The sequence below is a fragment of the Stegostoma tigrinum genome, chromosome 3 (genome assembly GCF_030684315.1).
Source record: "Stegostoma tigrinum isolate sSteTig4 chromosome 3, sSteTig4.hap1, whole genome shotgun sequence".
Lineage (NCBI taxonomy): Eukaryota > Metazoa > Chordata > Chondrichthyes > Orectolobiformes > Stegostomatidae > Stegostoma > Stegostoma tigrinum.
This window is the reverse complement of record NC_081356.1, coordinates 32319675-32337313: the sequence shown is the minus strand read 5'-3', so window position 1 is coordinate 32337313 and position 17639 is coordinate 32319675. Positions and strand designations below refer to the sequence as shown.

Below are 17639 nucleotides of genomic sequence, written 5' to 3'. Positions count from 1 at the left end.
TGGGTGGGGTAGGGAGTAAACAATAGGATAAAGCCCAAGGAGAGAGAAAGACAGTTGGACAGACAAAGGAGTTGCTAACGATCAGGCTGGGAGGGTGAGTAGTCGTTAATGAGGACTGTTAGTGACTAACAACAGGGGGTGTGTACTAGAGATAATGGGAACCGCAGATGCTGGAGATTCCAAGATAATAAAATGTGAGGCTGGATGAACACAGCAGGCCAAGCAGCATCTCAGGACCACAAAAGCTGACGTTTCGGGCCTAGACCCTTCATCAGAGAGGGGGATGGGGGGAGGGAACTGGAATAAATAGGGAGAGAGGGGGAGGCGGACCGAAGATGGAGAGTAAAGAAGATAGGTGGAGAGAGTGTAGGTGGGGAGGTAGGGAGGGGATAGGTCAGTCCAGGGAAGACGGACAGGTCAAGGAGGTGGGATGAGGTTAGTAGGTAGCGGGGGGTGCGGCTTGGGGTGGGAGGAAGGGATGGGTGAGAGGAAGAACCGGTTAGGGAGGCAGAGACAGGTTGGACTGGTTTTGGGATGCAGTGGGTGGGGGGGAAGAGCTGGGCTGGTTGTGTGGTGCAGTGGGGGGAGGGGACAAACTGGGCTGGTTGAGGGATGCATTAGGGGAAGGGGAGATTTTGAAACTGGTGAAGTCCACATTGATACCATATGGCTGCAGGGTTCCCAGGCGGAATATGAGTTGCTGTTCCTGCAACCTTCGGGTGGCATCATTGTGGCACTGCAGGAGGCCCATGATGGACATGTCATCAAGAGAATGGGAGGGGGAGTGGAAATGGTTTGCGACTGGGAGGTGCAGTTGTTTTTTGCGAACTGAGCGGAGGTGTACTGACAGGCTAAGTGGTAACAAGGCCTGTTGCGTGTGGTGGGGGGCCTTGGACATGAAGTGTTGCTTCACCTGGGAGGTATGTTTGGGCCCTTGGACAGTGGGGAGGGAGGAGGTAAATGCACAGGTGTTGCACCTTCACCGGTTACAGGGGAAGACGCCATCGAGCTGTGGAGAGGTGTTGGGGGTGAAGGAAGTATGGACCAGGGTGTCCCAGAGGGAACAGTCCCTGCAGAAGGAGGACAAGGGAGGGGAGGGGAATGGGTGTCTATCACGTTTACCTCAAGCCAAACAAACCTCCTTGGAACCTATTTCCAAAAGGCATCTGTTGCAAGTAAATCTTATATTCAAGTTAAAAGAATGAAATCCCTGTATATGCTAAGCTCATATTGTCAATTTGAGAAAGAATTTTGCAACTTGGCTAGTTAAACCTGTCTGAATCTAAACTCCTGCAGAAAAAAAACTTTGACTGGGCAGTGAGCACAAGTCTTGTGTGTGTGTGTGTGTGTGTGTGTGGGTGTGTGTGTTACAACATCCGTCTATTTGACTGCATGAATAAACCAGGCTCCTGATTTAGCCTTAGACTGTCTTTATTGTGGATCAGTTTACAAACTGGACTTCATGAACGGAACATTTGGGTGGAAACATAACCATCTGTTTCAAAACAGAGAAAAACTTTAAAACACCTCTGCTTACAGAAAGAATTTGAGAAAAATAACAGTTCACTTTTCTCCCCTGTCTGTAACACTTATGGGATCTTGCTGTGCATAATTTGACAGTCACATTTTGTACAGGAACATTGAGTTACACTCCAGAGGTACTTCATTGATTGCAAAGCACATTGAACTATCCTGAGGTCACCAAAGAAGCTATATTAATGTAAACCTTCTGTTCTGTCTAAACTTGCCCAGCGTTAATCGGGTGTATTAGAACATAGAACATAGAACATAGAACAATACAGCGCAGAATAGGCCCTTCGGCCCTCGATGTGGCACCGGCCTGCGAACTAATCTAAGCCCATCCCCCTACACTATCCCAGCATCATCCATCTGCTTATAGAACATAGAACAATAGGAAGGCTAGTGGTAATGCTGATTGTGAAACTGCAGATACTTGGCACTTTGAGATATTAACTGGCAATGTAATGACGGCTCTACTCAGGTGTATAGGCTGTGGGAATGGACCAATTTGTCTGTCTCCTAACCTCTATCAAGCAATCCCTCATGGGAGTGTATATCAGTGGAGGTGAGGGGAGCTGGGTTGCTCCTTCACTGATGCTCTGCAGTTTGGAACATGCAGGCACTCACTGTCATAGCTTTGCTGTCAAGGTGGATACTGAAGAAAACGTGGTGAAACATTGAAAGAAACCTGTAGAACATGACAAACCAGCCGAACTCATCTGAGCACCATCATGCGTGAGTATCGTGTCACCCTGAAAAGACTGTCATACCTGAGTAACTGGTGGATAAAAGAAAAATTAGAACAGCCCTGGTGATCTGACACATACTGCCACAAAGATCAATGTCTAGCAGCTGGGCAACAGGGGCCAATGTCAAAAACGACAAGCTACAATGCTATTTGACAGCTCCATGTGTAGCACCTGTGAAGGATTAACCTTCACAGCCGTCAGCAAGTGATGGTCCCAGAATGAACTGGAATGTTTGCTCTGTCAATCATCTCTTATGCATGGAAGGATGCCAACAGATATGACACCTTGCAAAATCACAATATTTTTTAAATGTCTTCAAATCAGGTGTATGCAGGAAACAGAAGAACATTTTGTCTTGGATAAACTCTTTGTGATCCTTTTTGATCTGCCCCTGCAGGTGATGTTTGTTACTGCTGTCCTGAATGGTCTGAGCGGGGGGTTTACTGCTTTCTGGCCTGGGGTCATGGCAGTGGCCTCAGACACCTCCTCACAGGAGAAGAGATCCATCAGACTTAGCAGAGTTGAGCTGGCCTATGGAGTCGCAGGGATGGTTGGCAGTATCGCATCCGGTCACCTCTTTATTTATTTCAAAATCTCGCATGACCAGGATGCTGGGCTGATGGCCTTCAGTTGTGTTTTTTATGCTCTAAGCTTAGTTTATAGCATCTTTGGGCTAAAGCCGACACAGACTGGATATAGTGGCTACGGTAGCCTGTTAGATCAAGGAGAGCAGGAGAATGATTATCGAGTTCCTGATCCACAAATTACAGCTTGGAATCAATGTCAAGACGAAAGCTCAATGTTATTGCCTAATCAGAACAATGCAAGGATTCAGGGTATTCTCGGAGGTAACGTGCCCGTGGATAAGATCACACTCTCACTGCTGTTCACAGCTGGAGTTTTGTATGGTTTGGGTGTGACTGGTGGAGTGGATGTGTTGCCCATATTTGTACTAAAGGACCCGCTGAATTGGAATGCTGTCTGGGTCGGTTATGGCAATGCAATGGGGTATGCTATCTTCCTCACCAGCTTCCTGGGAGTTTGCGCTTCTTCCAAATATTTGAGCGATACGTCTTTGATTGTGATGGGAATGGCGTCATTTTCCACTGGGATGTTGATCATGGCCTTCACAAAGTGGACATTCCTTTACTTTGTTGGTGAGTTATTTCATTGACTGCATTTCTGACCTTTTCTGGAATAAGCTGGTTTACTGTCCAAATGTTCTAATGCAATGTGTACGGTCAGATGGGAGGAGATGTATTTGTCATTTTTCCGCTAACTACACAGAGAAAAAAAAAATTGTCAGCTCCAAAAGAACCGTGATGTTACAATCCATCCGGTCTGTGCCATTCAGTAATCTGATTGCTATCTCCTGCTCAATTTTCACCTAATATTTCTGTTCTCCAAACAACTAATTTCCACAGACAGTAGTAAATGGATGAGACTTCAAGGTAGCTTTTGGCACAAAATTCTAAATTATTCAACCTCTACAGAGTTGCCAATTTAAAAAAAAACTAGCCTTTTGGAATTTTCTAATATTGAAACCATTTAATTGCCATCTAACCAGACTGCAAAAGCAACCTGGAACTCCTTATCAGAACTCTTCATAATGTTGACAATCTTTATTACACCATCCTTTAACATTCTCAGTGCTATTGAGAAACGTCTCCATTTCTTTTGCATCTCCCCAGAAGTGTAACACTTGGCCTCTGGCAGTACTATATGAAAATCTATGTGTAATTGTCTCTTATATTCTTCTAACTGGGGGTAAAGTCCAGTCTAATTTCTGCTTCATTTCTTTGGCCTTGTATTTTAACTGTAGTTACAAATTTCAGGATTCCACTTGTCTTTTTGATTACATTATAAACCTGCATTGCCACATATTTGCAAAACAAAACCTTCTACATCAATTAAAATGTTGTTAAATATTCTTGCTTCAAAAAAATGTTACCTTTGATAGATGCTGTGATTATATGCTACTTACCTGCTCATATGTGGTAAAGCTGGTATATAAACACTGATCAATGTCTGATACTATCTTGTCAATGAACTGCCAAAAATATGGAAACATTCAAATAGAGTTTGAAAATAATATCTGGCAGGAGGCACTGCCATTTTCAAGGGTCAGACGCTTCCACAAACAACATGCGCCAAACCCTCTCTCAATGCAACCGAGTGTCAGGAACTAGATAACACCATGGGCCCACTGAACCTTCGATCCTGAACACCCCTTCCTCAATGTAAATAGCTCTTGGTTGTGCCAAACAAGTCTTTCTCAAAAGGCATGTTGCCTCAGCCCATGGTTACTAAAATATAGCAGAGAGCCTAGCTGCTGGCCCGTTGATTCCGTTAAATACCTGACAAGGACTTATTGATGTTCTGTGGCACCATACACTTGGCAAAACACTTTATTGACTCTTAAAACAGAAATCATATATTATTTTAATCCCCCAACTACCCCTTTATTGTTGCCTCTTTGGTGCATGGTATTTAGTACTACTCATAACTTCTCAGTTATTAAAGCAGTCCATGTAACAAACCTGGAGAATATTCAGGCTTGGGCTGTTAAGTAATCAATAATACTGTGATACACAGCTGCCAGGCGATGACCATCTCCAATGAGAAAGAAACTAACTGAAACTTCTTGACATTCAATGGCAATGCCATCATTAAGTATCCTACTAGCAATTATCATAGAGGTTACCTTTGACCAGAAACTCAACTGGTCAGTTTTGGGTCCTGTACCGAAGTAAAAATATGCTAGAGTTGGAGGGGTCCAGAGGCAGTTTACAAGAATTATCCTAGGGATAAAGGGTTTGTCATATGAGGAGTGGTTGAGGACTCCTGGTCCAACCTGATGGAGTTTAGAAGAATGAGGGGGAGAATTTCATTGAAACTTACAGAATGCTGAGAGGCCTGGATAGTGTCAACATGGAGAAAATATTCCTGCTAGTAGGAGAGACTAGAACAAGAAGGCACAGCCTCAGAGTGAAGGGACATCCATTAGAACCGAGATGAGGATGAAGCGTGGTTAACCTGTGGAACTCATTGCTGCTGAAGGCTGTGGAAGCCAAGTCTTGAGCGTACAGTGGGTTCTAACATATTAGTTCTGTTCTCAGGTGAGTTCACATTACCAGAAAATCATGCAATAACCACGACATTCAAAGTGATGGGGATGGAATCACGCTATAGCCAATACAAGAAGGGAAAGCTTGCATTTTACAGATAGCAGTCTATAATTCTTCAAATCACATTAAAACCAATTCACGATGAAAAACACACATTATATCAGAACTGACTGTATTTAAGACAGATGTCTTGATTAGTAACGGAGTCAAGGGTTACAGGGTGAAGGTCAGGAGAATGAGGTTGAGAAATATATTAGCCGTAATTGAATGGTGGAGCAGACTTGAAAGTCGAATGGCCTAATTCTGCTCCCTTATCTTATAATATTATTATCTTACGGATGAGCCATATGAATAGTGTGGTAACTAGGCAGTTAATTCTACAGCAAATTACTCACCCCTCTCTTTCCCCATAGACAACGCATCATCTATGAGGCATAAATCAGGATTGTGATGGAATACTCTCTACTTGCTTGAATGAGAACTGTTCCAACAACACTCAAGATGCTTAACACCAGCCAGGACAAAGCAGTCCACTTGACTGGTACCATATTCACCACACGCAAAATTCATTTTCTGTGCCACCAGTGCATACTATTGTACTTTGGCAATTCACTAAGGTTCCTTCCACAGCACCTTCCAAACTTGCAACCCCTTTCATCCAGAAAGATACTAGCAGCAGATATATAGAAACACAACCGGCTGCATTTCCTTTCCAAAGCTCATGCCATTTAGACTTGGAAAGAAGTCACTATTTAGATACACTCAATGACTTGGCCTCTATAGCCTTCTGCAGCAAGAAGTTCCACAGGGTTAAGTACCCTCCAGTTGAAGAAATTCTTCTGCATCTCATTTCTAACGGACGTCCCTTCACTCAGGCTGTGTCCTTAAGCCCTAGTCTTTCCTACTGGGGGACTCCCCTTCTTGTCCCTGTCAGTATCTTCATCCTATGGACTGCAGTGGATCAAGAAGGTGCCTCACTGCCGCCTTGTCAAGGACAATTGGGATGGTCAACAAGTGCTGGCCCCATCAACAGTGCGTAAATTCGCATGAATGAGTAAATAATACATCAACAATATCAATTCGGAGACTGAATAACAGGACTTCATCGGTGAAAAGACGTTAAATAAGAGCAGTCTCGCTGACAGGGAAGTTTCAGTTTGATGCTCTTTTAAGGAGTTGAGATTACCACAAGGATCAGATTATCAAAACTGCAAGGGGTTCTAGTGATCCAACTCGAACCTGCTGAGGTGCTGAGCAGGCTGTGGAGAATAAGTTGAGCTGTCCTGATCCCTATCAAAGAAGCAGCGCTGGGAATGTCTATTGGAGCAATCAAGCGGGGAGCTGTGGACCTGAAGGGTACTACCTGAAACGCTGCCTGCTCCTTTCCTCTCGACGCTGTGTTCTTCCAGCCTCCCGTTTGTGTACCTTTGTTTCCAGTATTTGCAGTTTTTTTTGTCTCTAACATTCCTTTATCACTGTTGCTCAGCATTTTGACAGTGTCATGACCTGGGCATAAGTAACAGCCATCGGATAGGTACTGAAGGAATGGTGGTGTCGTGGAAACAGGCAAGAGAGGGGAAGGAAATAGTGAAACTTTTTAGAAGTAGCGCTTTTACCATCCGGGCACATCTGAGCGTCATCATGGGGCAGGCTGAGTCTCAGTGGGGAAATACGCAGTCGGCGAATGAGGGTGTGTTGACACACTGCTAAATCGCTGCCTTTTTACTAAAGTGCAGCGACTAGGTGAAGTCATATCTCAGTGTAAACATTTCCGGCTGTGGTTGGACTGTGTGGACACGATGCAAATTTCTCCGGCACCACTTCATGTACCCCGTTCTGTTTCCCTTGCTTGGGCAATTACAAATTCAAAAAGAGCTCAGCTGATCCGGCAAGAAACAAAACCGACCAGCTTTTGTGAGTGAGTCAGAAATGGGGAAGTGCCGTTCTTCCGTGTTCGAGTTGGACACAAGGCAACTCTTTCGGATTGTTCTGTGAGTTAGGGGCCGTTCTGGGTCAGCCCCTGGCCGCTGGCTTTCTATCAGATGAAACAGGCGTCAGGTTGCAATCGAAGAGAATGGGGAAGTGTCGTAAACTGCTCTCCCTCGTCGAAATCCTTGTAGGTTTGCACCAGATTGCCGGTGCCTTCTACGACACTGCGCTGTTGATGCTGGTCCACGAACGCTCCAGATCCAATTCCACAACAGCTGCAAGCCGGGACCAGCAGCAAGGCGCAATCTCCCAGTTCTACATGATCTACAACCTCCTGTTAAGGCTGAGTCCTCTGCTGTTCACTTTCTTCCTAGCCAAACTGGGAGATCAAAAATCCAGGAAAATCACCCTTTGGGTACCCCTGCTGGGGTACCTGGTGTCCAGGTCTCTGTTGCTCTTTGTGATCCTTTTTGATCTGCCCCTGCAGGTGATGTTTGTTACTGCTGTCCTGAATGGTCTGAGCGGGGGGTTTACTGCTTTCTGGCCTGGGGTCATGGCAGTGGCCTCAGACACCTCCTCACAGGAGAAGAGATCCATCAGACTTAGCAGAGTTGAGCTGGCCTATGGAGTCGCAGGGATGGTTGGCAGTATCGCATCCGGTCACCTCTTTATCCATTTGGACATCTCACATGCCCAGGGTGCTGGGCTGACAGCCTGCAGCTGTGTTTTTTATGCTCTAAGCTTAGTTTATAGTATCTTTGGGCTAAAGCCCACACAGATTGGAGCTGGTGGCGACGGCAGCCTGTTAGATCAAGGAGAGCAGGAAAATAATGTTCGAGTTCCACGAAATACAGCTTGGAGTCAATGTCAAGACGAAAGCTCAATGTTATTGCCTAATCAGAACAATGCAAGGATTCAGGGTATTCTCGGAGGTAATGTGCCCGTGGATAAGATCACACTCTCACTGCTGTTCACAGCTGGAGTTTTGTATGGTTTGGGTGTGACTGGTGGAGTGGATGTGTTGCCCATATTTGTACTAAAGGACCCGCTGAATTGGAATGCTGTCTGGGTCGGTTATGGCAATGCAATGGGGTATGCTATCTTCCTCACCAGCTTCCTGGGAGTTTGCGCTTCTTCCAAATATTTGAGCGATACGTCTTTGATTGTGTTGGGAATGGCGTCATTTTCCATTGGGATGTTGATCATGGCCTTCACAAAGTGGACATTCCTTTACTTTGTTGGTGAGTTATTTCAATGTGTGTTCGTCGGTTTTTCTGGACTAAACTGATTTAGGGTACAAATGTTATCATGCACTGTGTCATGGAGGATGAGGTAAGGAGACATGGCGGTAATTTGTAGGTATGGAGAGAAAAATGTATCAGTTCCAGAATTAACAATCGGCAAGAAGACCCAGTGTTTTCACTTAATCTACTGTAGTCTAATTACACTATCGTGTTCTCTTCCTACATTTTTCACAATATTTATGCTTCAAGCAATAGTTTCTAGACAGTATTTAATGCCACAGTATCAAATATGGCTTTTGGCTTACAAATATCTTCTACCTCTCAATAACAAACTAAGGATTTTGTTCACCTTGTCTTCTTGCATTGCCAATTTTCTGTAAAACCAATTCCTCCAAAGCATGCTCTTTAGGGCATTTTTTCCATATTTTAATCTATCATATCTGCCATCTACCTCTCCATTAGGGAGGTGATGCCATAATGGTAATGTTATTGGCCTTGTAATCCAGAGGTTTGGGCAATGTTTTGCTGGCATGGTGACTAATTCCACCATAACAGGTCATAAAGTTTGTAGTCAACTTCATCTGGAACTAAAAAGCTAATCTAACAGAAACCATGTAAGCTTTAGCAACTGTTATAAAAGTCCATCGGGTTCAACAATACTCTTTAGGGAAGGAAATCTGACATCCCTAGCGTTTGGCCTACACATGACTACAACCCACAACGTGTTGACTCTGAAATGGCTCAGCAAGCTACCCAGTTTAAGGGCAATTAGCGATGAGCAACAAATGCTGTCCATATAAGCAATACCCTCACCCCATTCAAGAATTAGAACATAGAACAGTACAGCACAGAACAGGCCCTTCAGCCCACGATGTTGTGGCGACCATTGATCCTCATGTATGCACCCTCAAATTTCTGTGACCACATGCATGTCCAGCAGTCTCTTAAATGACCCCCATGACCTTGCTTCCACAACTGCTGCCGGCAATGCACTCCATGCTCTCACAACTGTGTAAACAACCCGCCTCTGACATCCTCTCTATACTTTCCTCCAACCAGCTTAAAACTATGACCCCTTGTGTTAGCCTTTTCTGCCCTGGGAAATAGTCTCTGGCTATCAACTCTATCTATGCCTCTCATTATCTTGTATACCTCAATTAAGTCCCCTCTCCTCCAATGAAAAAAAGTCCAAGCTCAGTCAACCTCTCGTCATAAGCCCTCCAGTCCAGGCAGCATCCTGGTAAAGCTCCTCTGAACCCTCTCCAAAGCATCCACATCTTTCCTATAATAGGGCGACCAGAACTGGATGCAGTATTCCAAGTGCGGTCTAACCAAAGTTTTAGAGCTGCAACAAGATCTCATGACTCTTTAACAGGGGGATTGAGTTTATGAAAGTCAAAACACCATATACTTTCTTAACAACCCTGTCCACTTGGGTGGCCATTTTAAAGGGATCTATGTATCTGCACACCAAGATCCCTCTGTTCCTCCACACTGCCAAGAACCCTACTCCGCTTTCAAATTCGACCTTCCAAAATGCATCACCTTGCATTTATCCAGGTTGAACTCCATCTGCCACCCCTCAGCCCCTCTCTGCATCCTACAACAGCCCTCTATACTGTCAACAATGCCACCAACCTTTGTGTCGTCTGCAAACTTGCTGACCCATCCTTCAATCCCCTCATCCAAGTCATTAATAAAAATAACAAACAATAGAGGCCCAAGGACAGAGCCCTGTGGAACACCACTCACCCTGACTTCCAGGCAGAATAATTTTCCTTCTACTACCACTTGCTGCCTTCTGTTGGCCAGCCAATTCTGTATCCAGACAGCTAAGTTCCCCTGTATCCCATTCCTCCTGATCTTCTGAATGAGCCTACCATGGGGAACCTTATCGAAGGTCTTACTGAAGTCCACATACACCACATCCACAGCTGGACCCTCATCAACGCTTCTAGTCACATCCTCAAAGAACTCGATAAGGTTTGTGAGGCATGACCTGCCCCTCACAAAGCCGTGTTGACTGCATTTGATCAAGCCATGCTCTTCCAGATGGTCATAAATCTTATCCCTCAGAATCCTTTCTAACACCTTGCAGACGACAGTCGTGAGACTTACTGGTCTGTAATTGCTGGGGATTTCCCTATTTCCTTTCCTGGAGAGGAATTACATTTGCCTCTCTCCAGTCCTCAGGTATGACTCCAGTGGAGAGCGAGGATGCAAAGATCCTCGCAAGTGGTGAAGCAATTGCATTTCTCGCTTCCCAAAGCAGCTGAGGACAAATCTAGTCTGGGCCTGGCGACTTGTCAATCTTAATGTTTGACAAAATTTTCAGCACATCAGCTTCCTCTATCTCTATCCATTCCAGCATGCACACCTGCTCTTCAAAAGGTTTCATTCACTACAAAGTTCGTTTCTTTCGTAAAGACAGAAGCAAAAAAACTCATTTAGGGCTTCCCCTACCTCCTCAGACTCCACACACAAGTTCCCTATGCTATCCCTGATCGGCCCTACTCTTTCTTTGACCATTCTCTTATTCCCTCAAGTGTAAAATGCCTTTGTGTTTTCCCTAATTCGTTCTGCCAAGCCTTTTGTGCCTCCTCCTGGCTCTCCTCAGACCATTTTTGAGCTCCTTCCTTGCCTGCGTGTAATCCTCTCTAGCTGAACTTGACCCTAGCTTCCTCCACCTTTATATAAGCTACCTTCTTCCTTTTCACAAGAAGCTCCACCGCTCTCGTCATCCAAGGTTCCTTTATCTTACCACTTCTTGCCTGTCTCAGAGGGACATACTTACTCATCACTTGCAACAACTGTTAAGAATTTTTTAAAAAAAAATCACTGTTTGAGGTGCTGTATCAATGCATGACTTTGATATCAAGCATCATCCTCATGCTGCTGTCAAGGTGAAAGCAGGAATGTAAGAGTATGAAAACGATATATCAAGTGGAGTTATTTGATACAGAGGTAAAATCAGTTAATTGGTGATATGGAGTGTAAACACCAGAAGCCTCGTCTGAAATGAACACCCATAATCACATTAGCACTTGAAGAAAGTCACTAGAGCCTCCTGAACCCACTTTTTTTTTTAAACCTTGCAGCTCGAGTTGTGATGATGTTTGCCCTTATTCCACTGCCTACAATACGATCTGTGATTTCCAAGCAAATGAAAGACAACTCATACGGTTAGTATCACAGATGCTGCTAATCTTTGCCAGGTTGGAAACTAGTAAAAAATTGATGGCACAACTGGCTTCATTTCCATTAATGGTAAAGTCAACATTTTTAACAACTTAATTTGTTGATGCAATGCTGCTTTTCTTCATTAAACAGGTCCCTCTCACCCATGCAATATTCTGGTTCTGTATTTGGGAAGATGTTCTTTTCCCACCTTTTTAGTAGTGCTACTGCAAAGGCTCTAGCCACTTGTAACTCGTTCTTCCCTAGATATAGTGACAAGTGCATTTGCAGCCATATATGTGCACCCATTTCTTGATCAGTGTTCTAGGAAAATATTCAGCCAGGAAGCACCCACACTGGATTAAAGAGAGAGTCTGGGCAACATTTGGCCTAATCCACCTGGCCAAAACCTGATGGGACTGGGTCAAAGAAAAGAATAAAATCAGTGTACAATCTGCCCCCCATCCATTTCCAACCAGGTTAATATTTTCCCTGGTTAACCTCTGCAGATTTGCATTAACTCTAATACCTTTTTATTGCCAGCTTCCCATAGAGGCCCATCTATATTGGCTATTATCTATGCAGAGCTAACATTGAAAAGAAAAATGGGGGAATCCACTTGTATCCAGAAACTCAACATTTGAGTCTTATACTTGTTTCAGAGGTGGGGAATTCAGCAGACATTGACAAAAATTGTTGCCTGGATTGAGAGAGATATCCTCTCCATTTTGATTTAGTTCCATCCCACTCCCCCTACCCCTCACCACTTTTTTAAAAACAACAGTGCCCATGACAAGCTTTGTAATGTAAAGCTTTTAATTAGCTGCAAGGGTAGTTACTGGTAGTGGTTAATAATAGAACAAGACACCATGATTTGATGGTAGAAAAGTTGATCAGTTGTGTAAGATAGCACATCTGGATAGAATATAAATAAAGTCTATGAAAGTTACTTAAATCGTCTGCATCTTTAGGAAAATAAGAGGTGATCTTATTAAAGCATTGTGGGGCGTGCTGGGTTGGCATATGGAGAATTTCCCATTGCTACAGAGGTCAAAACTAACAGCAATTCTCAAATTAGGAGGTTGATCATTTGAAATTCAGATAATGAGAATTCAAGAAAGAAACAAAATAAATATTTATGTTAAGTATTTGAAATTCTCTACAAGGGAGAGGGAGAATGATGAATGATGTCTTTTGGATATGAACAGAATTAACGGACGATCAAAAATTGTGGAGGAACACAGTTGCTCAAACGGTTTAACACTGCTTCCTCACAGCACCAGTGACCCAAGTTTGATCCCCCGTTGGGTGACTATTTAGAGTTTACACATTCTCAGTGTGTGGTTTCCCCCACACTCTGAAGATGATGTGCAGATTAGGTAGGTTAGCTAAACTAAATTGCCCTGTAGTGTCCAGGATCAGCTTTTTGGAAGCGGGGGGGTAAGCTATGGGAAATGTAGGGTTACAGATATGGGTGGGATGCTTGTTGGAGGGTTGGTATGGACTAAAAAAAAGGACTGAATGGCCTGCTTCCACACCGTAGGGGATTCTATGATAAAAGACACACCTCATTGAATGGCAGAACAAGGTTTGAGGGAGTGTGTGACCTACATCTTATGTTCTTCACTCTTGTTTTAAGGAAAGCTGTTTGCCATACTTGAGATTTTACTCACCGTGACTGGAGTCATTGCTTCAATCATATTCCTAACCATTTACAAGTCAACAAAAGACTGGTACCCATCCATCTCTTTTGGTCTGTCTTCTGTCATCAGTTGCCTGGGAATCATTCCCATGATGTGAGTAAAGTGGAATCAATAATATTAATTGAAGTTCTACACCTAGTTATACTAAAAAGTGAGAATGATTCTTTATCATGACGACATTTCCAAACCGTTGGGTTTTGCAAAATGAACAAGGAAAGCACGTAGAGGAAGTGGCAGGGAATCCTAAACACACGTGATCTAGAAAGCCACACTTTTGAAGGACTGATAAGAGCAGGCTAAAAAAGCAACTTACTAATTGGCATTTGAAGAACAGCAGCAAAGGAAGTAAATTAGAAGGCTTTGCAGAAAGATCAGGGAGAACGAAAACTAAATCTGAAGAACCAGAAAACTGATAGTGCAGGAGTAAGCCATGTGGCCGTCTGTCTTTCAGTAATAGATTCATTCTTCATGGAACTGCATTTTAAGAAGGCACAGACCACATGAACAATTTATTGAACTCACATTTTCACAGATGCTGCATTATGGGGGCTCACTGACTCACTGGGAGATGGGTGCATTTTAGAGGATGAAGTTCAGAAGGTTATGCCTAGGGCAGGACCAAACAAGGTGCCAGGCTAGCAAAGCCAGTAATATACGCTTATTAACTGCCTGGAATGCCCTATACCCTCTATTGAAAAGCCTTTTTTAAAAAAAAAAATCCAGATAGCAGATATCTCAAACCATTCCTGAGGTTGCAAATGTGGGGAGCTCAAGGGAAAAGTAAGTGTTACCCAATTCTCATCAAGGATATAATGAGCAAAGATGGGCGAGACATACCTACAACATAGAAAGTAGAGGGCAGAACAAGTGGCATTTTCCCCCGTTTTCTCAGATTTATGTTTACAAACACTTCATTTTCAAAATTCAGAGATAAGAACTGCAGATGCTGGAGTTAGAGATAACAGTGTGGAGCTGGAGGAACACAGTAGGCCAGACAGCAGAGGAGCAGGAAAGTTAGCGTTTTGGGTCAGGACCCTTCTTCCGACCAGAAACGTCAGCTTTTCTTTTCTTCTGCTGTGTTCCTTCAGCTCCGTACTTGTCATTTTCAAAATCCAGCCTGTTACAGACTTTGGAATAAATATGCGTTTGCTCCTATTGTGGCCTATAGATTTGTAATACATGCTATTTCATTTGCAGCTTTGTGGAACGCAGATTGCAGGACGTCCTGTAACACTGGTGTGAAACCCAGACATGAGATGTGACGAACGAAGAATGTACATAGTGCAATTATTGTACCAGAATATAATCAAGGTTTCCTTGCCACCAGAAAACTCTTACCATCATAATGCACAGGATAAGATTGGGGTAATTTGTTCCCTTTAAGATATTACTCCAATGTTCATACCCCTACTTCGAAATGCCTGAAAAGCATGTCACCTCCAAAAGCTGACAGTGTAACGTGTGATGATACTATAAGTTTCAGAAGTGTATTGTTTTGTGTGAAGAAAGTTTGGAGGTATCAATTGGTCTACTCAAAGCCAGTAAAATATGCAGCTTAAATGAGGCTGCAGGTTTATTTAAGTTAGAACAATAGAAGCAGTATGAATGGGTGGGGTCAAGCTCCCAAAGGATCAGCATTTTTAGTTTTAGCTTTCTCTTTTGGTGGAATGTTGAAGTGTATAGGGGAGCTCTTATTCCTGTTACAGCTAGAGTCCTCTTCTAGATACTAGAATTGCCTGTGAGACACTGAAATCCTGTGTCAGGAGTGTATTTATGGGATATCATATTGGAACAGATAAATAGTGATTAATGTACATGTTTTATTAAGCCAATTTTTAAAAATTATCGTTTGTATTTTAAAGTACAGTGCTAATATAAGAGAGTGCTTTGTTTAAAGTTGAGTTGCTTGCCCAATGGAATGGCATGTGGAAGGCAATACTCTATTTTTAAAAATAAAAAAGGGTATGGTCCAGGCCATCTTAATATTTTGAGGGGGTTTGGTCTGGTCCATGACAAATTGGGGGTTTATCTGTGATCAACATTTCTAACTCCGGGTTGGGTTTAGGATCATTAGATTCGAAAGGCAGCAAGTGGGGAGGGTGGGTTGGTTGTGTGTACCTTGTAGGAGAGTGGCTCTTTCAGCAATTAAGAGTGTCCTGAGAGTGGAAGTCATCACTGAGAGAGTTTTACAGCAAGGGAACAAGGCAAGGCAAAACTTTTGAAATTGGCAGATAAAGTGAGGAGTCAAGACTGTTTAAATCAGATGGTTGATAAAATAAAAACAAACAAGATTATGGGAGACAAAGTGGATGTTTTTAGTGGGGAGAAATTAATTACAAAAGATTACAAAGTTACATCAAAAAGCATACACAGAAGAATCAGTGTGTACCAGCTAAAGAGATTCTGGAAGAGTTACTCAATATTTTACAAGATATGCACTATGGACAGAAATACAAGCAGACCAAGGGTCAAATATTATGCGAAGTTATTCAAGCAAGTTATGGATAGTTTAGGAATGAAACAACTCAAATCCACTGCATACCATCCAGGAACACAGGGAGCATTAGAATGGTAGCATCAAACTTTAAAGGACCACGAAGGCTTATAGTCAAGACTAGCCAGAGGATTAGGATAAAGGAATTCCATTTTCACTACGTGCAAAAAAACACAAACTAAATTCAGTCCATTTGAATTAGATTTTTGGGCAAGTAGTGAGAGGACCACTGAAATTAGGGATAAATTGGTGAGTCAGAGACCACACATCTGGAGTGTCAAATTTTAGAGAACAGTAAATGGAGTGGGTGAGTTTGCTAAACATTTGAAATTAGGGAAGCAGACAAGACATCAAAAAATGCACACTACACGAGTGGAGATGAAGTGTTGTGTTATTCCCAGTGGTAGGTGAACTGTTACAAGCAAGGTTTAGTAGGCCTTATCAAATTGAAGGAAAATGGGAGGGAGGTGAATTATTTGACAAGAATGCCAGCAAGGTAGAAAACCTCACGTGAATATGGTAGAGGTGTTTTTATTGGGAAAGAAAGCAAAAAAGAATATATTGCTAGTTATAACAGAATAAAGAACTAAGATCAGATATTCTTAATTGGGCATTCCTTGAATTGAATTGGACAATGAGGAAGTTCAAGTCAGGATAAATTGAGTTACTTTCCAGAAGAAAAGCTAAGTGACCGGAAAGCATTATTACAAATCACATGCTAAGAAATGCAGGTGTAAAGCTGGGAAGTGCAAAACTAAGTTATGCATGTAGACATGGGAGTTGTTGTTCCAATTAAGCAACATCCTTATAGAGACTTAACCCTCTAAAGTTGGCACAGGTTTAAAAGGGAGATTGATTAAATTGTCTTTGAGTATGCATTCAAAAAGTGAGTTGCAGTGAATGGAGCTCACCCATAGGTAAATGGTGCCAAAACAGCTGGTACTTCATTGTGTAGACCATCACAAAGTCAATACACAAAAATCTACCTTTGCCAAAGGCATTTATGGGATGTAACTGTATTAGAACAGTTAATTTTTAGTACTTAATTTGTTAAGCGTTCAACTAGAGTTAGTTAAGCCAGTTTATTTCATCTAGCTATTAACTCATGTAAAAGTATGTGTTTTGTTTAAAGTAGTTTGACCAATCAAATTGCAGCATGTTACACTGATGTTTAAAATACAATAAAATCAGGGTCTATTCAATATATTTGAGGGGGTTTAAGTCTGATCCATCACCAAATCTCAAAATCTTAGTTTTCAGTTTGCATTCCACGTTATCCACAGTACCAGGAGCATCTTGCACATTTACACTTCAGTCTACATGCAGTAGAATACTTTGACAAGGTTGTGGTGTTGAGTAACAATGCATCTCAGCACTTACTACATGGGCAAAAATCAAACTCGAGGGGATGCATATATCCAGATCCTCGTCTCGAAACGCATTCTAAACCACCATAAGTTTCACTACATCAAACTTGTAATGAGTTAGCTTTAAAACACAATGTAAAGGGTTAAAGTTGCATAACATACTGACTGGCTCCCCACTTCATGTCAACCCTGGTGCATTTCAATGTTAAAATCAAGTTTGAAACACTGGGGGAAAAAAAACAAAAATTGTTACCAGTCTCTGGAAAAGTTATTAATTTTACAAATGTGAACATTATGCTTTGTTTTTCAAACATTTTAATTTTTGGC

At 42.6% G+C, this 17639-nt stretch overlaps 2 protein-coding genes across 2 annotated transcripts; both read left to right on the top strand.

Moving 5' to 3' along the window:
* The first annotated feature begins 2598 nt into the window (after nt 1-2598).
* LOC125450707 (thymic stromal cotransporter homolog) lies at nt 2599-3444 on the top strand. The gene has a single exon (XM_048526771.1). The coding sequence runs from the start codon at nt 2599-2601 to the stop codon at nt 3442-3444; it is 846 nt and encodes a 281-aa protein (XP_048382728.1).
* A 3460-nt stretch (nt 3445-6904) lies between these two features.
* Nucleotides 6905-17639, top strand: LOC125451274 (thymic stromal cotransporter homolog). Its single transcript, XM_048528225.1, has 4 exons — nt 6905-8568; nt 11670-11753; nt 13388-13544; nt 14649-17639. Exons 1-4 carry the CDS (start codon nt 7473-7475, stop codon nt 14680-14682), a joined length of 1371 nt encoding a protein of 456 aa, XP_048384182.1. The 5' UTR covers nt 6905-7472; the 3' UTR covers nt 14683-17639.